At 37.8% G+C, this 27,124-nt stretch overlaps 1 protein-coding gene across 3 annotated transcripts in view; it reads right to left on the bottom strand.

The window, feature by feature from the left end:
- The window catches only part of ntrk3b (neurotrophic tyrosine kinase, receptor, type 3b), a 185,017-nt gene extending 167,915 nt beyond the window's left edge, over window positions 1-17,102 (bottom strand). Inside the window, exons 1-2 of one of the 3 annotated variants that reach the window (XM_049465843.1) lie at window positions 16,841-17,102; window positions 15,472-15,589 (exon numbers count right to left, since the gene is read on the bottom strand). Coding sequence is in view for 2 of the 3 variants with exons in the window: in XM_049465842.1 (XP_049321799.1) it covers window positions 5,076-5,344 (269 nt within the window). In the remaining variant the exon portion in view is untranslated. Of the gene's footprint in view, window positions 1-5,075; window positions 5,941-15,471; window positions 15,590-16,840 lie in introns of those variants that run through there. The other 2 variants (XM_049465842.1, XM_049465841.1) reach the window with 2 other exon arrangements.
- Window positions 17,103-27,124: the final 10,022 nt, after the last annotated feature.

The raw sequence follows: 27,124 nt of genomic DNA, 5'->3' as shown, positions 1-27,124 counted from the left end.
CTGGCGCTGTCCAATGTGCTGAACTCAAATAAGCTCTTTTCTATCTCTGGGTTGTCAGTAACATAATTCAACACAGAAGACTGTGGACACTTTTTTGGTGTTTTTCATATATATATATATATATATATATATATATATATATATATATATATATATATATATATATATATATTAAATTCTGCATATTAACTTCCCACATTTATGGTAAATCATTCACTAATGTAACCATTTGAAGATTTATAGCTGCATTCTTTCAATCCTATGAGGTGCGACACCTAAACAGAAAAAAGTCAACACACTTAGTTGTCTAAATTGATGCCCAAATCAGTTGGCAATTAATTGAATAGTCCATTAGTTGTTTCTGACACTAACTAGAAATTGGGTTCGGGATGTTCGTGAACAGTGAATTTGCTACTAAAATATGATGATCTATAGTGACATTCTTTTAATCCTATTAGGTGCAAAATTTGAATGGGAGCCAGTAGTGGAGTTGGTTTGAATATGTTTGTTTGGAACTAAGCGAATGTGTCTGTTTACTGAAAGGTGAATTAGCTGTAGATTTGCCACTCTTGGCCCTGAAATGACAGACAAACTCCAAGAGTGGTTTGTCAGCTATCTAAACACACTGCAGTGGCTTTGATGATAAATACATTACTGTTGCTTTGATAATAATTTACCCTGATGAATCAAGCACATTAGCAGATCACAGGGGGGCACCCAGATTAATTAAACGGCTACCAAGCAGCAGCTTCCAGCATCAGATCCTGATTCAATGCCTGGAGAGAGTCTGGTTGTAGCTCAAGTTGAAACACAAGGTCACTTGACCTGTTTGGATAGACACACATAGGCCCACATCTGAGGTTTGAGATTTTATGTCATAAAAACTTAATTTAAAATATCCATTTTTGTTATTTCTAACCTAATTTTGTTAATTTTGCAGAATTAAACAGGATGTTGTTGTTACTGTGCCTTGAATTATACTTTCTTATTGGCTGATTTGCTTTGTCTATGCTGCAGTCCATGCTAAAACGTCCTAATATATTTAATGTAAATGGGTGGAGTTAGACTGATGTAGGCTGTATATATATATATATATATATATATATATATATATATATACAGCCTACATCAGTCTAACTCCATATATGGTAACATGCAAGTGCTTTTGGGTTTTTGTGAGATCATGAAACTAAATGAACTGACTAAATAATAAAACTATATATCTAAATAAACCTTGTTGTTATGTTGTGGGTCAAACTGTACTGCTTCAAATGTAAAAACCCAGTAAAAAATATTTTGAATTTTGCATAATTTTTGTCGTAAGATTTTTTTTCTGCCGGGCTTAATTAGTGCAATTAACATTTTAATGGAAAGTGACTAATTAAATGTGTTTGAAGAGACACATGAAAACGTGCCCAGCCTGCAAGGGCAAATACATTTTTAAAAAGTCGAAAATAAAATAAGAATTAGTAAAATAAATGTGGTGAATGTTAAAGTACAAAAAAAGATGTTTTGTGTAATTAAATGATCAAACCATGATCTGTAAAAGGTGATGGTTTAAATTTTATTTAACATTATTTTTTAATATAAAATAAACTAAAGCAATGCTATAGCAATCATAAGCATTAATAAAGAAATTTGATTTTTAGCTTCTTCAATTGGTTAAACATAGATAAACATGGGTCGATTTGAACCAGGAAGATTACTGCAGTTCTCTGAATTAAAACATAACAGGATGGTTTAATGGGCTGCTTAGTTTCCACATATAGAGAGTATGGACTATGTGGGTATTATGGGACAAATTAAACCTAGGGAATTAAACCTAGTCCCAGACTATATTTTTCTTTTAATCAAAAATCTCCATTCAAAATGCTGTGTAGTCCAACACAAGGTTTAATCCCTGTTTGGTTTAATCCCTGCTTCTAGATTTTTAAAGTTTTGTATCCTTAAAGGTACAATAAGTATTTTTTGAGAGATGTAAAATGACCAATTTTAGGTAAACATACCTGTAGGAAAATATTACATATTGTACCTTTAACTGTTTTAACCCTTATATAGAATAATAAGGACCCCTAAAACAGCACCAAAGCAAATGGCATTATGCAATTACTTACATTACTGGAATCTATTAATGCTGGTAAGACTAAAAATCAATATTGTTGTGGGACTTCAATAATAGTCCAATAATCAATAACCGGTATCACGTCCAGCTTTTAAGTACTAAATCTTTTTTTATATTTGTAATGATCCATAACCATCTGTATGGCATACAAAGTGGGCAGGACTACATCCAGATAATCCAAACGTAACACTGCCGACTCCTGGTATCATCCAACACCATAACACTGGTGATGGGTTACAACATATATTTTACTACTGAATACAAAGGACTACTAAAAATATTCCTTAAGCCACATTTGCACCTTGCAAAATGGGTATGATCAGAAGTCTGGTCTGGAAAAAGTGTTCCGTTTTGGTGCTGTTAACTCGTTAATGCTAGCTAAGTGGCCAAACATAAACACAGTGGTAAATATAATTATGCAATGTCACACTTACACAAGCAATACAATACAAAAGTGAGCATAATTATGCCAGATAATTACATACTTGCTACAGTTCAGTTCTGAATGACTGCAAAGGCAATTTTTCTCTTTCTTTTATTTCTAGGCCTAAGCTTTGGGTCTTTAGAGCTGGTCTGTCCTTTCAGAGGTCCATACAGCCAGACAGCCGTACAGCAATTTGCGTGTCAAAGTTACCAAAGCTAAACTTAAAGCAACTTATTAAGGAATTTGATGGAAATCATTGAATGAGTTAAATCCATTGAAATAGTTGGGTTCAATTCTTAGCTCACTCACATTTGGAAGTCATTCTTAGACCTCTTTTTTTTTTTTATTCCAGTTGGTCGGAGTTCTGAAAGTACCTAACCCCCATGATGTGCACCAAAATATATATATACCATGCTGCAACTGATCGCAAAACTGAACTCACATTATCATATTGCTCACTCCTACTGACAAATATTCTCTCTTGCTTTTTTTTCTTTGCGTGACAAGGATGCTCCTCCTTAGCAGACTCTTTTTAGCTCTGAACGCACCCACATCCGCCGCACCGAACTGCAGGAGCGACAGGTGGACCTCTGTTTCATTGCTGAAGCTCAGCAGGCGGCAGTTCAAGGCAACTGCACATCCGTCTCCCTCGGTACAGTAATTGGTTTTGTACTCTCTCCCAGCTCCACCAACAACGTCAGTGACTCCTTAGTGACAACTTAGCAGGCAGGTTTGCTGAGAACACAAGCTCTGATCAGCCTTGTATCAAATTGGGAGCTATTTTCTCATTTCTCGGCACTCCCTATTATCTGCCAAGGGCTCTGAGCAAAAGCAAGAAGACAGCCCTGAAGACACAGGCAGACAACCTAAACTGCTGCTTTCTGCTTCTCTTCTGCCCTCCTACGATTTAGACTTGTTGCTGAAAGGGAAAAACAACAGGACGTTTCTCATCGCTTGTGGATGGATGCTGAGCGTTATGTAACGTGCTCGTGCTCACATTTCCCAAAAAAGCTAAAGCAAATAATGATTCTTCTGTTTTACTGTGGAACAAAAGCTTATAGGCTTAGGTGCTTGTCTAATTTGGGAGTAAAGTGGGATTGTGTGGGAATCATCTCATCATCCCCTCAGTTTAAACGAAGAAAATGCAATGGTTTGATTGTCTGGTTTAAGAACTCAGTAATGTATGAAGATCAGAATCACTCAGCTTTGAGTGCTTTTTCTGCCATTTCTTGAGTGAAAAACATCTTATATTCTCCTTCGATAATGGAAATAAGCATTCTATAAAACTATATAAATAATACACGTGGCACCACCCTTCATTGGGTGCGTTGAGTTTTGTCACATTGAAACTTCAGCAAGAAGAAGATCTTGGAGGACTAGAAGAGCTAGGACAGATCTTGCACACCATTCATTTCACCACTCGCATACTATCCTCCATTCTTTAGCTTGTGGAGCACATTGCCTGTACAAATAACAATTACATATGTAGGCTATTTGTACCTTATATAAAAGTGATCTCAGATGTTCTGGGCCATATAGAAGACTGGAGTTTCTAAACATTACCCTTACTGGCTTCATTTCTTCAAGCTCAAGCCAAGTGAGGAGGAGGATATCTAGCCCAAAAGAAGACGATACTTTATTACTGTATGTGTGAATTCATTATCGTAGGTGTGAATGCAGCTCTGGTACTGTGGGTTGTACTGTGCTTTATGTGCTGTATTTAGAATATAGGCCACAGTTAGAGGAAAGCAAGCAAGAGGCACCTTCAAATTTCAGATTTTCTTATATATTTCGGCTTTTACTTACAGGTGAATTATTTTGCAATAAGAAACAAAAGAAACTTTACGTATACTGAGCTGTATTTGCTTTGTTGAAAAATAAGAGTTTGGCGCATGGAACCTGTGCTGTTATTCTGGATGACCAGCTTAGTTCTTGACCAGTATAAGGTATGTTTTGTTTGAGTTTTGTGTTTGATGTTTTAATTGATCTACAACTACGATCAACCTAATCAAGCTAGACAGCCAGTATGACCAGAATGACACTGATGGTGGTTGACCAGCCTTACAAGCAGCACCATAATGATTGACCAGCAGGATTAGTAAGACCAAGCTGGTCAACCAACATGATTATATCTGTCAAACCAGTACGACCAGCAAGACCAAGCTGGTTCTCCAGCATGATTAACAAGACAAACCCCTGGTTGACCAGCATGATCAAGCCTGTCAAATCAGTACAACCAGCAAAACCAAATGGATTGTGCAGCAAGATCCACAAAACCAAACTGGTAGACCAACATGATCATGTCTGTAAAACCAGTACGACCAGCAAGACCAAACTGGTTGACCAGCATGAACAACAAGAACAAACTTGTTGACCAGCATGATCAACTGAGCAACAAGAACAAACTGGTCAACCAACATGATAGTATCTGTCAAACCAGTACAACAAGCAAGACCAAACTGGTGGGTCCACCAACATGGTCAAAAGACGAGAAAGAGAGAAAGAGAAGCTGAAAGCTAGTCCACTTACATGGACGAGATGTTCTTGAACAGGTCCTCGATGTCGCCGCTGCCGCTGCCGTTGTTGCCCCCGGTGTCGTGCAGCGCGAGCAGGGGGAAGAAGCTGCCGCTGTCGGACTTATTGCAGTGGATCTCGGTGGGCGAGCAGCTGCAGGTCGGCGGACAGTCGAGCATGGAGCCGAGGGACGCGGCTGGGAAGGCGGCGGCGGAGAGAAGCCACAGAGCCCTAAAAATCCTTAAACCGCACAGCCGAACCGAACCGAGCCGCGATAGATCCATGCCTTCTGATGGAGGGGGGGAAAGTTGGCGAAGAGGCTGGATGACGGGCTGCTGGCTCCTCCGTCCAACGACGAGAAAAGCGAGCGAGGATAAAGCCTGAATTAAAAACAATAATAACACTAATGATGGCAAAAATCAAAGACGGGAAATTTGCGCCGCGGCTGCGTAAAAACGCACAGACACTGTGGACATTGTGCGCGCTTGCGTTCGTGTGAGCGTGCGTGCCTGTGTGTGTGTGTGTGTGTGTGTGTGTGTGCGGGTGTACGTGTATGTGTGTGTGTGTGTGTGTGTGTGTTTGTAATAGCGTTTGTGTGTCTATGTGTTTGTATAGATAGGGGGATGGTTTATTTGAACAAAAAAATCCCCCTTTTGAAGAAAGTATTCCGTTATAAAAACGAGTCCTCCCGGCACCGACGATCCGCTTGCTTCATTCTACAGTCTGGTCCAGTCCATGTCCGGACGAGCTCCAGAAAAAAAAGAAAAGAAACGACAGAGGAAAAACCCGGAGCTGTAACGGTACTTGGAGGAGGACGGACGAATCCGTTAAGACCCACCTACAGGGCGGAATGAAGAGTGACACCTGCAAGACTGCAAGACTACAAGTCCGGGGGTGGTTGTGGTTGGGGGTGGTTTTGAAGAAGGAGGGAGAGGAGGGATGGGAAAAGAAAGAGGGGGAGGATGAGGGGTGTTATGGTTGGGAACTGACGTCGTGAGGATCTAAAGTCAGACAGCATAGAAAATAAAGAGGAAGACGATGAATGGATGGAAAAAGGATGGCAGAGGATGTTGCTCTTTTAAAAGAAAAACTAGCGTAACCAATGCAGATCTGGAAAATGAGGCACTTCCAGAACTCCAAAACTGTGACACAACAGTCTCGTAACATTTATTCCTCTAGTCAAAGCTGGTAAAATGTGAAGGCATCTTTATTAGAATATGGTGTTGTTGATACTGGAGATTAGCTCATTCCTCAAGCAACATTATCCTTGATTCATCCTCTAGTCCATGTATGGATAGGAAAATAGAAACAAGAGAGGAAAACCCAGAGCAGCAATGTTACTTGACAGAGGGCAGACAAATCCGTTAAGACCCACCTACAAGGTGGAGTGAAGAGTGACACCTGCAAGACTGGGGGGAGGATGTGATTGTTGGTGGATTGAAGGAACGAAAGGAGGGAGAAGAAGGATGGGAAAAGAAAGAGGGGGAGGATGAGGGTTGTTATGGTTGGGAACTGAAGTTGTGAGGATCTAAGGACAGACAGCATTGGAAAAAAGGACGAAGAATGGATGGAAAAAGGATGGAAGAGGATGTTGCTTTTTAAAAAGAAAATCTAAGAATATGGTGTTGTTGATACTGGAGATCAGCTCATTGCCCCCAGGCTCTGCTAGTTATGGATGTGTGTGTGTGTGTTTGTTTGAAAGGATGGGGGATGGTTTATTTGAAGAAAAATATCCCCTAAAAACGAGTCCTTTACGCAGCAATGGTATACTCAATTCATCCTCTAGTCCATAGGTCGGCAATAGGCGGCCCGCGGGCCAGATGCGGCCCGCAAGCAAGAAACATCTGGCCCGTGAGGTTGAACTATAATGAAAAAAAAAAAATCGGACTGTCCGTCTCAAAAATGCTCTTTATTTAGAAACTTAATTTTCCAAAACAGAAAATTTTATTAAAGATTTTTTGATAGAGCCACGGGCTGTTAGATAACTGCTAGCTTCTTTATTCTGTTTTTTTTTTTTTTATTCGTTTGTTTTTTTTTATTTAACAAACAGGTATATCATTAATAGCGCCCCCAATGGTCAGTCCACAGATTTCACCCACATCAGCCCACTTGAATGTCTGCTTGTCATTTTAAGAGCGCCCTCCCGCCACCGCGCCCAAGTGCTTGTGGCCCGCCATGTAATGGCTTGGAAAAAATCTGGCCTGCGGCCAAACTTAATTGCCGACCCCTGCTCTAGTCCATGTCCAGGATGAGCTTAATAAAGAAATAGAAACAAGAGACGAAAAACCCAGGGCAGTTAAGTTACTTGACGGAGGGCAGACAAATCCGTTAAGACCCACCTACAAAGTGGAGTGACAAGAAACGCCTGCAAGACTGGGGGAGGATGTGATTGGTGGTGGTTTTCAAGAAACAAAAGGAAAAAGGGGAAAGGATGTTGCTCTTTCAAAACTAAATACGGCATTACCAGTACAAAACTGGAAAACAAGCAAATTCCAAAAATTTTACATAACTGTCTTGCTTTGTTGTATTCAAACCTGGACTAGCTTTACACAAGAGAAAGAAGAAAAAAACAAGCATCTGTTACATTAAAAAGAGGAGGATTAATAAATCCAATAAGACCCATCTACTGGGCAGCAGGATAAAGGGTGCCACCTGCAAGACTGCCAGACTGCAAGACTACATTACTACAAGACTTGGGGTTGTGGTTCAGGATGGTTTTGAAGAAACAGGAATGAGAGGGAAGGATAAAAAAAATCTAGGTTTTGGATGGTACCATAGTTGTAAACTAATGTTGAAAGAAATATAAAGTCAGACATCTTAGAAAGAAGTACAATTTTTTTTTTAATTTTAGTAATAATTTTACACCAAAATTTAAATCATCAAATTTACTCTGCAGGAGAAGAAAGAAGAGGACAATGGATAGATAAAAGATGAAAAAGGGTGTTGGACTTTCAAAAGAAAATCTGAAGTAATGAGTATCAAACCCGAAATAAGGGCCATGTCCAGAAATTTTAAAACTGTGACATAACTGTCTTTATGCATTGTATGCACACCTCCAGAATTTACATAAACCCAGCCAACTAGATGGGTCAAACAAGACAGAAACAACCTAGAGCTGTAACACTAAATGGAGGAGGATGGACAAATTCCTCTATATCCACCTACCAGGCAGCAGAATGAAGGATGACACCTGCAAAACATCAGAGCTGTGGTTGTTGGGTTGGGGGTTGTTTTGAAGAAACAAGGAGAGATAGAGGAGGGTAGAAAAGCAGGGGGATAGTGAGGGGCATCATGGTTGGGAACTGATGTTGTGAAGGATTTAAGGTTAGACAGCAGACAAGAGGAAGGAGGAGCAGGATAGATAAATAAATAGAAATTGGAAAAGGATGTTGCTTTTTTAAAAATGGCAACAACATTCCAAAATCATCAAAACTGTAACATAACAGTCTTAACTTTGTATATTCACATTGCCAAAATTTACATTAACCACCTGAGTGACACCTGCAACAGAAGATTGGGGGTGGATGGTTTGGGGTTGCTTTGAAGAGGAAAGAAAGAAAGAGGATGGAGAGAAGAGATAGGAAGGAAAAGAGAGGAAAGGTGGAGGGTATCATTTTTGGAAATTGTCAGAAGAAGAAGGAGGGTGCAGAGAAAGGATGGAGAGGATGAAAGAGGATGCTCTTTCAAAAGAATATCTGGCATTACAAAACGGAGCTTGACTCGTTTTATTCACACATACAAAATTTACATAATTTTAATACACAAATAATTTATATGATTCCAGCACATGAAACCAAATTTAGGAATTAGGAAAATATAATTTTGTTGATACTGAAGAGCAGCTCATCTCCGCTAGACTGGTAGTTATGGGTGTATATGTGTGTGTTTGTATGAAGAGATGGATGTTTTATTTAAACAAAACCAAAAACCCTTTTAAATGTATATATGTCCTTTCTAGTCCTTCAGCCTGTGACGATTGCCTTGCTTTGTTCTACACTTTAGTCCAGTTTATGTCTGAATGAAATCACCAGCCCCCCACCCCTAATAAGAAAAAAACAAGAAAAAAGAAAACCTCAGAGCTGTGACGTTACTTGGAAGAGAAGTGATGAAGTTGTTATGAGCCACTTACTGATCAACAGAATGATGTGTGACACCTGCAAGACTACAATACTGGGGGTGGCTGGGTTGGGGGTGGTCTTGAAATAACGAGTGAAGAAGGGGATGGAGAGGAAGGATACAATGGTATGGGAATATGGGGGAGGGGTGGTGGTTTCATGGTTGGGAACCATGAGGATCTGGAGTCAGACAGCATAGAAAGAATGAGGTTGAGAAGGAAGAGGAGAAGGGGACGAAGAAGGTGGTTAGAATAATAAAGGATGGAAGAGTAGAGAATTTAGCCAGTTGGATTGTTATTGAGGCTTTTATTTCTCAAGATCTCCAGTTCAGTTTACTAGTTGGACCTGATGTTAATTTAATACTGTATGTGTAAATTCATTACTGAAGGTGTAAATGTCGCTCTGTTGGGTTCTACTGTTGTTTACTGGGTTTGCTGTTTTTCTATAGCCAGTTAGAGAAATCATACCAAATGTGCATTGAGTTTTTCTTGTGTATTTCAATATCTGTACTATTATTTAATAAGAAACAGAACAAACTTTAATTTAATCTGGTGTAATTAAATAATGTCATATTAATGTGACATGATAAAAGGTAGCCTAGAATAGAAAACGATTTATCTTGGCATGGTAACAATAAATAATAAGTCTTTGGCACGTGAAAATAAGACACTGTGAACACAGTAATAACATGCTGTCCTCAGAAATTACTGCAAATTACTGTGTTTCGCAGTTTTTATTGAACACACTCTTGTAAACATTTATATTGAAGCATGAGGAACTAAACTGACTTTTACAAAGAATATAAATTCTAAAGAAGCATGGTTAACATACTTATTTCCTTTTTGTATTAAACAAATAAAGCTGAAAATGTCTGCCATGTTGTCAAATTTGCAACCAGAGACAAACAAGAGGTAGAACCAGACTTGCCTACTTGTTTGGTAGACTCACATACTGCGATGTGTTTCCCACGATAACAATATCACAATACTGTGATTCTATGATACTCGATATATCGCAAGACAATTCTGTAAAATACTTCACAACATTACTGAAGAGAATAAAATACTCATAAATAAGCAAATACCAGGAATTATGGATTTACTGTTATCAGTTTTGGTCTCAGAATTTCACCTTATACAGTGTACATTTAATTAATGCCACCATGTGAAGTAATGAAGCAGTAACTAAAGGGTAGACAAACTGGGGTGGGGTGAATCATAGGAACTTTAGAGCACCATTTTTGATATTGATGTTTTGTCCCATCCCTACTGGATGCCCAGTTCGTCCAGTAAGTGTAATTGTTCAACAGTAAAATTACAGTTTCTGTATTTTATTATCAGACCTTTTACATTTCCATCAAACAGTCATACATTACCAAAGCAGCTAGCTACCCCATCCCTGCTTTTGGGGTCACTTAGTTAGTGCAGACAGTTCTGATACAGTGTTCCAGGTTGTGGGTTCACGCTTCTGAAGAGGTTTGGTTGCATTGCTGAATTGACCTGGATCTGCTGGTATCTCCTGATGCCTGTCAATGCCAGGCTGGGAGCACTGCAGGGAAAAGAGAGGAGAGGCGAGCATCCCGGAGTTCACACACATCAAACACATACATCAAAACCTCATAACTAAAGTACGCCATTTGGAAATGAAAGCTGTTTTTTGCATAGTGTGAAGATTTCGTGACAAATGGTCAGGGTAGGCATACATTAGAAATGCGTATTCAGAATACAGATATAATGATTCTGTGTTCAGTCCAGATTTAATTTTTAACCCTTTAACAGGCGCTGGCATTGCATGATAGACTTTTTGTAATGAAATGGCTATAATAATAAAAGCCAGTAAGACCCATTTTGCTAATAATACCCGATAAGTGTTTTTAAAAAAATGTAAGCTAAAAAGAAATGCATGCTAAAAAACCTTTGTTACAAAGTCCTCAGGTATTTACTTAAATCTATGCCAGAGTTTGAGGGAAGGTTATGTAAATTTATGAGATGTTATGCCAACACCCATAGCAATTATATCTATGTTAGTTGAAAGAAAAATGTTAGTAAAATGTATTCTATCCAATCCTATATCTTTAAAGCAATTTCCTTTTACATAATAACATATGAGCTAGATTGACTTACACTTATGTCCTGGTGGCAAGTTGTTTCCAGCAGTAACATTCATCCACCGAGTCCTCAGCTTCTTCTCACCTAATATCAATGGGGGGGGACTTGCTTCTGTCTTCCTTTAGGTGCCATTCATGTATAGTGTGTACGTGTAGTGGGAGTGTACAGATTTTAAGAGTAGAAGGTTTGTCCAATGGTAGCAAAAGGTCTTCCTTTTTTTCGTAAGATTCATCATAGCCACTGTTGCTGGGCAAAACCTAACCTAATACATGACTTTATTAGTCGTCAGATTGTTGTTCTCTTCACATAACACGACTGGTTGTGCTATAATCGTGAGTTTGTTGTGGCTTTCACGTTATATGACAGTTAGGTGACACAAGGTCATGATCTTGGGAAATCGCCGACTTAACTGGCTGGTCTCCAAAAATGCGAAAAACTAAACGTACACAAGAACAATTTGTAGGAAGTCACTGCTCTTGAATCACAGTTGCCGACTGGTCTAGATATGAAACCTGCTAGATGTTCGCTAAGCACTCTTTGGTGACCTTTCAGCAGTTCACACTACACGACTGTGCCAGTGCAAAGTGATCATTGATTTGCCTCTGAACAGATGTTTTTGTCAGCAATCAACATAAAAATTTTGACACCTGAGAAAAAAAAGTTGCTAAATAGGGACACAGTAACAAAATTGTACCAATAATTAATGGAGCACACATATAATATATATGGCACATATAATCCCAGCATCATATTGGACACTATTCTTAATAATACTTAAAAATAATTCTTTGCAGACAGGGACCTCTTTGGAGTCCCTACCTAGAAAACATTCCCATGTGGGGCCCAACTGGAAACGCCACAAACATTCTTTTGTGCTTTTGCATACCTCAGGTGACTCTGTTTGTGGCGTGCTTGCAGAAATGGCTTCTTTCGCATCACTCTCTTATACAGCTTCTCCTTGTGCAAAGTGCGCTGTATTGTTGACCGATGCACAGTGACACCATCTGCAGCAAGATGATGCTGCAGCTCTTTGGAGGTGGTCTGTGGATTGTCCTTGACTATTCTCACCATTCTTCTTCTCTGCCTTTCTGATATTTTTCTTGGCCTGCCACTTCTGGGGTTAACAAGAACTGTCCCTGTGGTCTTCCATTTCCTTACTATGTTCCTCACAGTGGAAACTGACAGGTTAAATCTCTGAGACAACTTTTTGTATCCTTCCCCTGAACAACTATGTTGAACAGTCTTTGTTTTTAGATAATTTGAGAGTTGTTTTGATGAGCCGATGATGCCACTCTTCAGATGAGATACAAATAGGAGAACAACTTGCAATTGGCCACCTTAAATACCTTTTCTCATGATTGGATACACCTGGCTATGAAGTTCAAAGCTCAATGAGGTTACCAAACCAATTTTGTGCTTCAGTAAGTCAGTAAAAGTAGTTAGGAGTATTCAAATCAATAAAATGATAAGGGTGGCCATACTTTTGCACCAGTCAAATTTTGGTTTAATGCATATTGCACATTTTCTGTTAGTACAATAAACCTCATTTCAATCCTGAAATATTACTGTGTCCATCAGTTATTAGATATATCAAACTGAAATGGCTGTTGCAAACAGCCAAATATTTAGAACTAAAATGTTTAAGATTAATAGGGGTGCCCAAACCTTTTTATATGACTGTATATATATATGGAAATACATTTATACTGCATTATGAATACAAGGTTTACAAGATGTCCACATACAGTACAAGATTCTCTATGTCTTAAAAGTTATATGAAACTTAGTTATATATCTAAGCTCAGAACCATTTAAGAATCTTTACTGTTACCAGTACTGTATCACTGTGCAGTTTTTTTTTTACAATTTACAATATCAGCAGTAGATGCCCTGCTTTTGTCTGAAGTATAGCTTTTTCCTAAGCTTCAGCTTGACTGTGTTGCACAGCCGGTTGCATCGCAGGAACGTCTGATGTACACCTGGATTTCGGAATGCCGATCACAAACCACCAGCAGTTGGGCTGATGAAATCTGGAGATAAGAACATGGAAACAGTGTGAACTGTATCAGTCAGCGGGGCTGGTCTCCTGAGGGTGAGATTGCACTTCTGGAGAGTGCAGTTAGAGTGCTATTATAAGGGAATGCTCCTGGAAGGTCACTTCCTAAAAAAATAAAGCACCGTCTTCAAAGTTGAATAGTTGGTTGAATGCTGGTACTAAAAAAACACCAACAAAGAGAGTCCCATGCTGAATAAACTTTAATACTATTGTTGAACTGTTAAAACTCTTTATAGTGAGCTGAATGATCCACTCTCAAGAGGGATATCCAGTTAGTTGTATTAAGGGTCTTAAGGGTTAGGCAGAAATTCAGTAAGGTCCCTATTGCCATCTAGCAGTTGAATAAGCAACTGCAGCATCTATATGAATCACAACTAATTGCACCCTCTTGTGGAGTATCTATATCCTGCTATCTTACATTACTACATTACATTACATTACTGTGTGTCTTTTTTAAAATGGTCTGTCAGTTATAAGGGGTAAAACACTTTGCAACATGTACAATTTAGAATAGTACCTCTGACTTTATAAATCTACCTGAAATGAAACACAGTGTCAGTGATACAGAGGACCAAAAGCAATATCGGTATTAATAGCACTGTCTTGAGGGTGGAAAATCTTCATCCTGCTTACTGTGAGAGAGCCAGTGAGTTACAATCCAGGTGTTTGTGTCTAACAATGTAGGATATAGGTCTTAATAAGAAAAAATAAAATATATTGCACATATTTGCACAATAAATGTACTTTTTACTATGGGAAATTATAAAAAGCATCCTAATTGCAGATTAAAAAAAAATACTTATTTCACTTAAACAGAAAAGCACCTTCAGTCGAATAAATACAACACCCTGGAAATATTCAGAATTTCTTGTTCAGCCCTGCCTCTAGGTTCACTGTGATTGTGTGTGTGTGTGTGTGTGTTGGTGTGCGTTTTAACTGGCCTTCTTTCTGCACTATGTCACACCTGCCAAGCACAGGCACTGTGTTACACACACATAACATGGCAGTTGCTAACACCATGGCCTAGAGGCGAAGTTCACCCATCCAAGGATTCCATGCTGCTTATTTGCCACCTGCTATTAACGTAGCAGACATGTTTCTCAATATTGACAAGATCCCCTAAACTCCAAGGAAATGCAGGAATGTGTTTTATATATATATATATATATATATATATATATATATATATATATATATATAACTTTAAATACAAAAAGACTGAATACATTCATTAACAAATTATTTTATTATTATTTTTGTATTTAAAGAATCCAGAATCTGGATTGCTAAAAAAAAAGGCAGCAAATTTATCCCATAGGTCTTGCTTTAAGAATGCATAAACCACAATAACACTTTAATATGTGAATAAGTGTCAATAAGTGTTTTATAGATTTAAAGATGTATCTATAAATTTGGCAATTTTTTACATTCTTTTGAACAAAACATAAAAAGTGACTTGCCAGTGATGTCTGGATTTCCTGTATCCAATAGTTAAGTGAACAAAAGGGACTCTTTTCTTCACATTACACACCATTGTTCCGTTAAATATTCCTATTAAAAGACTGTTCATACACATAAACCAAAATGTTTCAGTTCCAGCATCTGGTTTCCCTGCTAAAGCCTAAAGAATTCATAACATATTTTTAAACATATCAAAGATCCCTTTTTTGTTGCAGAAGAACCTTCCACTCTAGAATTTGAACTGGCCATTAAAATCTCTTAAGGGAACCAAAAGTTGCTCTGTGGCAGTGGCTTTTAAGTGAGTCCTTAGGGCCCCCAGATGGTCCACATTATTTTGCTCAACCCTAACTCCCAACACAAAACTGTGGTCCGTCTGGAGGGGCTGCCCTAGAGGGGTCTGGTTTGAAAAACAATATTCCTGTGGCGTTTCAGAATACATAAGAAAAAGATAAACAAGCAGGCTTTTCTTAAGATTCTACACATGCCATTCACTCCTCAGGCCATCTGCACATATATGGACACACTAGACTGCACGAGCAGCCTAGTGAAATTTAAAAGCTTGGAATTTAAGGCTTTTATGATGTCACAAAAACCAATGCATTAATTTACACATGTGCAAAAAGTCATGGTATAACAGCATGCAAATGGATCATGCGTGCAAGGTGTGTTACCTCGGGAAATGGCTTGGAAATGCTCACATCTGTATACGTTGTGAGGTGCTGTCTTGTGAGTGAGGTTGAACACTGACCAGTGAGGTCTGATTGTAGGTGCCAGGTCATGTGTCCCGCCCTGCAATATAAAAAAGTTCAATATAAAATATACAGTAACCCCCTGGCAGCAATTATCTAAAAAGTTGCTGTAGTACATTTTGCAGTATAAATACTAAACACTTAATCGCATTACCTAAACAATACTGCACTTAACTGTAATGTATTTTTTATCACAGCAAACAGACTATTTTAAAGGTCATTTATTTTAACACTGTAAATTGTGAATGGTAAAATGATTGTATACAATCAATATTTTTAAAACATACTTAACATACTTAAAGTGAGCGTAAAAGTCTTTATATGTTTAGTGAGAATGTGCAATTGTACTGAGCATGCTAAAAAGTACTTTTAAAATGTGCATTTTGGTGCAGCTTCATTTCAGGCTGTTTTAGCTGAATAAAACATATACTGGTAAAACATATCAGCCTTTTACCCACACATATTTTGGAGGATGTGAAAGTCATTATGACATGAAATAATTAAATAAGTAACAATTTAAATGATTATATTATATTATATTACAATATATTATAATTTTCTGGAGGTTACAATTGCTGGGGTCAAAATTACCCCACGGATAAAAGATGAGAGTTAGTTATAAGAATCTTTGCATACTGAATTTTTATTTTTTTTATATAATTAATCAATTCAAATAAATTAATAATAAAAATCTAATTAAAATTCAGCTCTGGAAAAAAAGAGACCACTTAATGTAGATATTTTTATTTTATTTTACCAAATTGAAAAACCTTTCTTTACATTATTTAAGGGTCTGAAAGCTCTGCATATTTTTGTTGTATCTGCCATTTCTTATTTTATGCAAATAAGTGCTTTAAATGACAATATTTTTATTTGGAATGTTGTCCGTAGTTTATAGAATAAAACAACAATGTTCATTTTAGTCAAACATATAACGTTACTTATGAATAGCAAAATCAGATAAACTGATTTAGAAACTGAAGTGGTCTCTTATTTTTTTTCCAGAGCTGTATATATTAACATAGTTGAGATAACATCTCAATCAGATTAATAGGCTCGCTTCCATAATTAAAATTACTGAGGTTCTGTCCACTTATTGGATAATAATTCGATAATGTAATTATTTTGGGGTGACTGAAAATATATATAAAAATAACTAGCTAAAGATAAGTAAAAAAATAACTTACTTTATAACTAGTAATGTTTATCTAGGAATGTTGCTGGATAACAAAATATATAAAAATTTCATGTAACGTTACATTGTTTTTTATTTTGGTAATAATAAGCTTACTAGTTAAAGAAGGTGCCCCTCTCCAGTGCAGTTAGCTAGCATTAGCTACGTAGCGTTAGCTATGTAGTTAGCTTAGCTAGCAGAGCAGTACCACAGAATAGTAGGTTAAGAGGGAGCAAAATAAACGTTAAAAAGTTCACTAATACACTCTACTCAAATAAACTAGAGGAAATAAACAATTTAACACATTATACGCTTGGTATCAGTTACTACATCTTTACAGACACAGATTTACTGTTTACCACTATGAGCTGAAAAAGACTCAAGGTTCAATGTTAGCACGCAACTGACTAGGTAACCAAGGTAACCAACTGTTAGCATATTAGCATTTTAGCCTGGCTGCATTTTTCAGTGCATTTCAGCCACATAATAAACTGTCTGTAGCTTTCAGTGTCTGTATATAATTATGATAAGATGTACTTCTGTCTGTATGATGATAAAATGAGTATCTATGTTTATCATCTATTTCATACTGTGATTTTTGACAATATTGCTTTCAGAGATTCATTTATTATACAGTAGTGATGCTGTAAAATGTAAAAAAAAAAAATTGTTAGTGTTGGTCATTATCAAAATACTGTACCTTGTCATCCTTAAACATTTAAAATATTTAGATTTTTTTTTTAATTATTTTTAATAATATAATAAAAAACATTTAAACAAACATTTAAATCTTAAGAATATTTACGCATTCAATTTGAAATAACATCCTTAACATGCTGATCTTGCCAATAAAAGCAATAAAGGGCTATATTAAGGTGTATATTTTCTGCCATATAAATGATCAAATCAAATAAATAAATATAAATAAATAAAATAAATAAATCAGTAATAAAAATCTAATAAAAATACCTTTTAGCAAAGTTGAGATAACATCTTAATCATATTAACTGGCTCGCCTCCATAAGTAAAATTATTGAGGTTATGTCTACATATTGAACGATAATTTGATTATGTAATTATTTTGGGCTGACCAAAACAATGTAAAAATGACTAGCTAATTAGCTAATAGTTATTTATAAATATATAATCTAAATAATTTTTATAAAAATAAAAATGAATATAGTTACAATACGAAAGCTCTAAAAGGCGCTACATATAAACACATGTATGAAACTATTAAAAATGTTCTTCAATAGAGTGCTAAACTCAAACAATGTTCGCTCTATGAACCAGAACTCTGTTCAGCAGAGTATAAAGCTGAACAGGCAGGCCTGGGACAACTATCAGGAGGAACAAGAAACATGACCACAAAACTTCACTGGACATAACACCCGTCACTGTTGACCACCCCTGTGAGAATAATTGGTCAACCAACAGTGAAGATATGAACCACAGACTGCAGAATGAAGCTCAAGAACACCAGAAGAACATTTTTGCTGAGAGGTGGTAGGAGGAGGTGGAAGAGACAACCAGGTACTATTTCTATTTAACCAAAAAGAGTAGCACTGGTTCTGACTAATTCATCAGCAACACTAGTATTTTTACCGGTCTTAACTCACTAATACTTACTGAACCATGATCTTTCCATGTTCTGTCCAGCAAAGAGAAAGACAATTCAAATCCTGCCAAACGAGCTCAACAACAGCCGCCTGTACTTCATTTCAAAGATAAATTATGCTTTTTTTTACTTACTGGTGCCTGATTTTAGGATTTATAACTAAAGCAAAAACAAAAAGCTAGAAAAGTATATATTAAGTATAGCTATAGAAAGTTTTGCTAAATTAATTTCTTACAAAAACCACTGACCTTGCAGAGACAATCTCTGCAGTCTTCTCCTTTTTTTCAGCTGATTTGTGAAACTGTCAACATGTTTTTGTTTTTTGTGAACAGATAATGTTAGAAGCTGTCCTGTTAAGACTATGGATGAACTGTCAGGATGTTTTTCACACCTACAGTGAGCTTTGAAAATTAGAAAAGGAGCTGTAACAGTGGTACAACATTTTATATGGACCTTTAGGGGTTGCTTTAAAAACCTTTTAAAGAACCTTTAAAGGTTCCTCCACTGTTTTACATTGAACATTCACAAAGTTAAATTGATTTAAAAATATATATGCTTATGGATTCTTAAACTCAGACTGTCTATCCTGGCAGAATTGTTCAACATTGAGATTGATGATGAGCATTGTACATTTACCCTGTCTCTTTTTATTAATAAACATGCTGGCATGTTTCCTCTGTGACTGTGACTATTTCGATTTATACCAAAAACGTACAAAATAATCTTTTCAAAATCATAAAAAGTTAAAAAAGGCTTGACCTGAAGATGAAAGCCTCACTTTCTAGAAAAATAACAAAACATTTCTTTGTTTCTGCTTTTAATGATACAGACACAGTTAATCTTATCATAATTTAATATTACATGTAGAAAACACACCCATTCACAACATCTCTCATATAAGCTTCGATGTTCTATATTCCAACACTAATAAGTGAATCCTCTCTCTCTCTCTCTCTCTAGCATAGTACAATTGCAACAAATATAGATTTAGCTTATTCTATGCTAACAAGCTACCTATGCTAAGCCATTAGCAGTTTATAGGAATACACTCATTGACAAATCACTTCTCCAACTTCTGGTGTGAGGATGTGGGGAGCCATCGCATATGACAGTTGCCCATCCCAGCTCAGTGAAATGTGCATGACATCCTTTGGCCACGTGTCCTGTTTCTCATGGCAGGATAGTTTTTCAGCAGGATAGTGCTCACCCACACACACACAGCAAGTGTTTCCCAGGAATATGTCTACAGCAGAAGAAAAGTGCAGAAAAATGAATGCATTGCGATTCCAAATCACTGTCAGGCTGTGGAGGAATGTAGAAGGACAGGGTGACCATATTTTAAACCGTGTTAAAAAAAAGAACAGTGGGAACACACAGGTATTCACATTGGTTAGGATGTTGCCGAGGAAATTCAAGTAGCCTGTATTTCTTAATAATCTCCTTTCATTTAATGTATATGTTTCAAAATTAAATAAATAAAAAGACAATAAAATACCAATAAATAAAAGTAAGCAAAATGCAAAAAATACTGTTTAGGTTGTAACATTGTATTAAAACATTGTATTGTTTTAATGACAATAATACAAATACATTAATACATGCAAGTCAGGTAAAGTCAGACTGATTTGTTCTTTTTGTTGTTTCAAACATGTTAGGTTGTAAATAAGCTTGTAAAACTACTGACTATTTCTACAACACATTACAGCTTATAATTCTCAATAAATGCATTCTGTGGCACCTTCTACTGTAAATGCACAGATTCCCGAACCCAACCACGTAATACACACCACCACATGTTCACATTATCTGTAGTGGCTTTGAATGAATTTGCACTGTATTTACCATTAGTCCATATCTAGCCAGCAAACAGATGATTAGTGTTACTATTATAATCACATTATCAGGCCTACATGAGTAACAAGGTTAATGTGGAAAAAGTGTTAGTCCTCTGGCAAGCAGCTTTCTGCTTCTGGCATTGTATCACTTACATCTGTGCTTCATTAGAAGGCACTTTGCGTAGGTTGTGTGATTCTTAGAATATATTATATTATATCAGATATAGGTTTCTCCAGCTCGCTAAACTGGACAGGGTCCGGCCACCTATTAACTCCTGTAGCCCGTGTCAACAAGGCCGAAAAAGCCCAAGCCACAGAAGTGTTAGTGTGAAACTCATGTTCTGTTTGATCGTCCGGGATTTGGGTGTCGCTGGTACGATAAGCAGAGGACGGTATTAGGACGTATTAGACTCTTCTTTTTTTCTCTCTCCACACCTGAGGCGACAGCATGCCTCAGGGTAATTATGGAAAACTGTCAAAACATCCACGAACAACTTTTAGCTCAGGCTTGAGTCCTGTCAGCATAGCACCACACTCGCATACCAGGAATAGACCTGGGCTCTATGAGACAACAGGGTCAAATAGTCAGCGAGGATATGTGTTAAGTGATGAAAATAACACCTTGTGTAACTGTGAACTTGTGTAGCTGTTTCTGTGTCAGAGTGTGCGTGTGTGTGTGTGCAGTTAGCTGCTGGTGTTTCTTTAGGTGCCAGGCGAAGAAAATCTGCACTTAAAAATGAAAAAAAAGGTAATGCTGTCTTTTACAGTCTCTCAAAGCATTTTAAGTTGTTTTTGGTGTATAAGTAAATACAGTGACTAAATAAAACAATGGCACACCTCAGATTTCTCTAAAACTTAGCATGCAGATGTGTCTCAGGCAGATATATAAATAAATGATTACAGGTGTGATCTGATTAGACACTCTGTCTTGCCACAAGAGGATGCAAAAATGCTTCTCAGCTCTGTACTGCTTTATTAAAATGCTTTTTGAGGCTACTTTAGGTGGTGTACCTCTTGGTGAGAGATCATTGACTGCTAGACATGTCTCTATGACACACTTTAAGACATTTTGCCCAGTTGACAGACTGACTTTGAGAGGGGGAGCATCACTGGATTAAGAGAAGCACCTTGGCCTTCTCAGCCTTCAGCTATCCACCATCAACTGCATTTGCATTGCTGTTGCTGTTAGAAATAAGAAGGACTGCTGTTGCCTGGCCTCTATCATCTTTAACAGCCAATCCAGGTTCTGTTTGTGATCCAGTAATAGTTGGGTTTGAGTATGGAGGCGTCCTGGTGAATGTTTATATCCTGCCTTTGCTGTGGGGCGACACACAATACCCCAACTGCTGGTGTCATGATCTGGGGAGCCATCGCATTCGACAGTTGGTCACCCCTAGTAGTAATACGGGGAGACACTAGGAGCTTAGTTATATGTGCAAGACAACCTGACATATAACCACATGTCCATCCTACCTTTCATGGCACTGCATGCAACTGCCATTTTTTTCAGAAGGATAATGCTCGCTCACACACAGGATGCAAGATTTTTTGGCCTGCCCAGATTTATTGACTAATTAAGACTCACTGATTAACACAGAATCCATATATCATAGCATTCTTTAACACTGTAACTCTCATGCTGTAATTGTTCCACATTGTTACTGACTCGTGCTGCTGTTCTCTCGCTGTGCACTTTTGGGGTGATGGGCTTTTAGCAAGCTTTACCAGCAAAGAAACATGCCAGAACTTTCTCTTCTAATGTATGTTTAGCTTCAGTTTGGTTTAGCCAGGGCAGTTGAGTTTGTTTTAGAGGGAGCAGACGATTGAGAGAAAAGATGATAAAAGCTAGCCCTGCCTAGCACGGCACGCAACCACATATCTGTGTTTGCCTCTGTGGCTTTTGATTTGTCTCATGCTGAGTTTGAGCTCCCATTCTGGGGACATCAACACAGTAAAGCCATGGTCACAGGACCTCGTTCATGTGGCGACACGTATTTTCACACCTAGCAAAGTCTGTTCTGATCTTTATAAATGATATATATTCATATATAAATGTATTACATCACCAAAAAAACTGCAAATTAAAAAGTAAATAAACTGTAAGACAAACAAAGATAAACCTGGGTTTATATAGAACAAATGTTGATTTAGCTGAATCAAGTGCATTCACTGTTACATCATTTTAAAGCTGGACGTTTGCTCAAAGCACTTTTTTCAGTCCAGCCAATCCAAATTCCATTTAGTATTTATTCTCTTTCCAGTTGCCTGCAAGGTGCTGTTGAAGCACTTTGCTGCTTTTTTATTGTTCAGTCAAATATGATGCAAGATGCAAGCTTTACTGTAAAAAGTGCTTATAGCAAAAATCACAAAGGCCCCAACATTTCTCTGATCTCTCCTTCTTTCTTCTTACTTGGAAGTTTGCCTTCCTAGACCTACACAAACATCCCATCATCAATCATATTCTTATCATAATCTTTTTTTTAATGAACGGAATATAATTCACTCTGATGCTGATAAAGTTAGCTAGCTATATGTCAGTTTAATCTGCTTGTTTTAAGGCAGTAAACATAATCTGAATGTTTTTTCTGTGACATACACACATTTCTGTCAATTTGATTTGCAAACTGTGGCAACATATTGTTTGATTTAATTGTGTGTTTTAAGACTGCCAGTACACGTACAGTACATGATTTGTTTTCTTACTGGTTGCTTTTTATTTTTTGTTGCATTTGAAAGGTAAATTAAGCACATGCCTTACAATGCCAGCTTCTCGCTAGATGACTTTTAGAGTTATCAGATCATTGTAATTGTTTTCACACAACAAAAAGTGCTGAAATCTTTTAGTGATTGGGGTTTGCACACTAAACGACTGATCAAAGATGCAGGGTCATAAGTCACACAATCTTTTACCACATGTTTAATCATGTAAACACACACAAAACTGATGTCTGTTAGAACTGAGCATTTACTGTTCAAAAATTTGCAGTAAAACACACTTTCAGGGTGCTTTTACACCTACCTTTTTGGTCTGGGAGCTTCAGATTTTTAGTTTGCTCCATAGCAGGTGTGAAAGGTGCCGCAAACCACTGTCTAAACCAAAAGACCAAAATGTCGTCCGATCAAAAGAGGTGGTCTTGGTTTGGATCAACTGAACCATGGTCCAGATGGTTAAATGTTTTAAACATTACAGGACATTAAGGCATGATATCATCGCCTATTAAACAAAAAAATAAGAAAACAGACTGTTGCTGTTCTGAAATGCAACTTTCCTTTATTTGCATGCTCTTTATGCAGACATATGGGTGGAAAAAAACCTATGCTGGAGATTACCCCTATATTTATAAACAGAAATAAATGGAATCCAAAGGTAATATCTTATGCCAAGTGATGTGCATGCATATGAAAGGTGGTGGTTCCAACAGGGGAGAAGAGTTTGGCACATGAAACACCTTTGATGGCATCTCGCTGAACTGACAACATTCTACACATCAATCAGTGTCAAGTATAGGGAGATGCAGCCCATGTAGGTGATGACAACATGACGTAGAAAAGTCTTTTAAGACGCTCACTAAAATATAGTGTAAAACCAGAACTAAATCGACCAGACCAAATGTATATAATATATAAAACAAAACTAGGAAACTTGGGTAAGAACTCTGTTCTGGACTTTCATGTGTAAAAAAACATATTTTTATATGTTCATTTTAAAATATTAGTATTGTTATCTCACCCATTCATCAGGTGTTAAAACTACAACTAATGCTGAAAAACTGCAGGCAGCATACCTATTCAAGAACTTGAACAAATTAGTCAATATTTAATGATGCTAATCTAATCCAAAATATATCAGAAAGTTAGGCAGCGACTTTAAACAGAATTTGCTCTTTGAGCATTAGCCAGTGAAACTTAGGACGCGTTCTTCAGACGCACATTCGCTTTTGATAGCATTTTGAATTTAAGAAACATGCCCAAAAAATGATGTTATCTGCTAAATCACTGTCTGCCTTCTTAAAAGGGAATTCGGATTAAGAAAAGAGTGCTCGGAATATCTTATTCTTTTGACTTTTTAAGAGTGTACTTAAATGAGCTTTTCACACAGTCTTCAGCCACCTGCCAATCCCACATATAAAGTCTGACTATATAGAGAGTGTGCAGCGCATCGCAATATGGGTTTTTCCATCAAGTAAGGGAGACGGTGCTCATCTTTTACATAATCACCTGTATGGGATCTGTCCATCTCTCTGTCACTTCACACTGGGGATGTCTTGGATCTCCATGAGAGCTTCAACCACCTGCTAAATGATTTCCTGTGGTCACAGAAAGTGCAGTTCTATAGTAACAGCCATCATTTTGAGACACAGTGAAGAGCCCACCAGTCAGAGACCACCATTTGTAGCCAGAGTGGGCATGAAGTATTCAGCATCATCAGTCTAGAGAACAAAGCTCTAGCTCTGCTGCTCCACAGCTCAATGCTGGGGTGCTTTATAAACTTTATATCCCTTTAGCCCACGCCTGGCATTGGGCATTGTGCCAATAGGTTTGTCTGCTCTAGAAAGGTTTATTCAATAAAGTTTTATTCTATATTTGCAAACCACTTTGAATGAATGCATTCATCTGCTTTAAGGTGTACCTACTGCTGGTACACATGTGCAAACGCACACTCAGCTTGTTCAGTATCTCTACAAAAGCACTAGAGAATAGACCTTTCTGAACATAAACCTACTGGCACAATGTTTAATGGAAGGCATAGGCGAGAGGGGTAAAAGGCACTGCCACATTGAGCTGTGGAGCAGTGGAACTAGAACTGTGTTCTCTAGACTGATGGAGCTGTATCCAATACTTTTGATACTGGATGAATTGACGAGATATCTCTCACAGTCTGGATGCAATCAAATTGTCAAAGTAATGCTCCAGAATTTAGCAGCCTTTCTTGTACAGTAGAGACAGATACTTCTTGTTTTAAAATATCCTGGATTTCGGCAGATACAGTCAATTAGTACGTGGTCAAACACCTTTGTACATAGAATGTATATTCTTTTCAAAGTTAGAATAGAACTGAAAAAAAAACTCAGTGGATCACCTCTAAACACTCAAACATCTGATATAAGATTTAGACTTCTGTTAAACATGCCTATTTACCATCCTGTTATTTACCAATCTCCAAATTACTTCAAACACTGTAAGGGTATTCTTTCCTGTTGTGAAGCAGGTGCTTTTGAGCTCTAGTTTGTTTCAGCTGAGGGTTGTTTAGTTAGTTTCAGAGGGAGTAGGCAATGGAGAATAGAGATAAAATCTAGCAATAGCCTAGTCTAGCCTACTTTTAGACTAATGTGAATCCTTGTTTGCCTTGTTTACCCGCTAGCTTTCACTTTGTCACATTCCAAATGTGAGCTCCCCTCATTTGCACACTGGCACAGAAAATGAGGCCTGGTTTGCGTTGCAACTTGTGTTCTTATAACTAGCTGAAGGTGACGGGCTGCTTTCCAGTATCAACAACACCATATTCTCCCTGTAACAGTCATTTGGTCATGCTTTACCACTTCACCAGCTTTGAGCAAGGCTTTCATGAGTGGAGTGAAGTTTTTTGGTTTCAGAAATGTCTTATTTTATAGATCTGTTTTGGTTATGCTGGATCTGCTATGCTTTTAAACATTTGTTCTAAACTCTACTTACTAAACTATACCTAGATAAAGGCAGCCTTTGCAGTTTTATTCCTAATTCACTGTAATGTCTCCTAAATTCCTTTAATTAACACAAAGTTCAATTCATGAAGAGCAGTTTTTGACTTTTACACATCACTCTAGTGCAACTATGCAGTTCTTAGTTAATTCATTATAAAGAGAACATTGGAGAAAATCCTATGATGCAGTAAATTCACTTATCGCGATGCAGTGTTGATGTACTGTGCTTTCTTAATGTGGGAACAATGTGCATATTTGAATGAAGTAAATTCAAAGCCGCCTTGCGTTCAGTGAAGGACTCTTTCATGAGCTACATTAAACAGAACGGCTGATACTTTGCATTGTGTTAATGGTGACACAACACACAAATGGCAGCAAATAACACGTTTAATTGCAGCCATCCCGACAAAAAGGTTTCTCATATTGCGCGTCGTTCTATTATCTTCGGTTCTCCCAAAGCAGCTTTTGAGGCTGGAGCATTATTTGAGCAGATATCACATCAGCGCAAAATGTATTGTCTTCCTAAGATGCCGAGGAGAAAAATCCCATTTGGCAGAGTGGCTCTTATGCGAACGTTTATCACCTCACGCTTTCTTTGGAAAGAAAAAGGTGAAGAAAAAAACGCGTGTTCACTTCTTCTGATCTTTGATTCTCGCCGTCTGAAGCGCACCGTTCATAATTCAGTAACAGTGACGATCATTATTAGTGCCAATAAGGGAGCGGAGCTTTGACAGAAGGTTCTGGAACCGTGTCTGATGTTACATCAAAAGTTTTCGGGAGACAGGTGGTGTTCTGTATGTGAAATCTGTGAGAAGGTGGTGTTGTTTTTTTGATGGGGGTTTTCTGGCTTTTCGGAGGCAGCTGGCTCGGTATTGACGGAGCTCCGCAACCCAGCAGCTCATCAAACATTTTCTCCCAGCAGGCCTCCCTGGGGAGCTGTGCCTGAGTCATGCTGCTAGACACCTGATGAACTGAGCACAATACACACACGCAACAGCTCCACAGACCCACACCGGCTGCTGGAGATCTCCGTCCAGAAATTACAATCCAGTCTTTAGCGGCAACTTACAGCCTTTCTGAGGGCTTTGTGCCAGTTTTACGTTGGGGGGTGGAGAGAGAGGGAGAGAGGGAGCGAGAAAGAGAGGTAGAGCGAGAGAGTAAGAGGGACAGAGAGAGAGAGAGCAAACATATGTCAACATGCCACCCCCTGAGTGACAGTGAGTAACACCTTCCACACTGTTACCCCATCCATCCTTAACACATCTCT

This window comes from Astyanax mexicanus, chromosome 16, assembly GCF_023375975.1.
Source record: "Astyanax mexicanus isolate ESR-SI-001 chromosome 16, AstMex3_surface, whole genome shotgun sequence".
In the NCBI taxonomy this organism is placed as follows: Eukaryota; Metazoa; Chordata; class Actinopteri; order Characiformes; family Acestrorhamphidae; genus Astyanax; species Astyanax mexicanus.
This window is presented reverse-complemented; position numbering and strand designations above follow the sequence as displayed.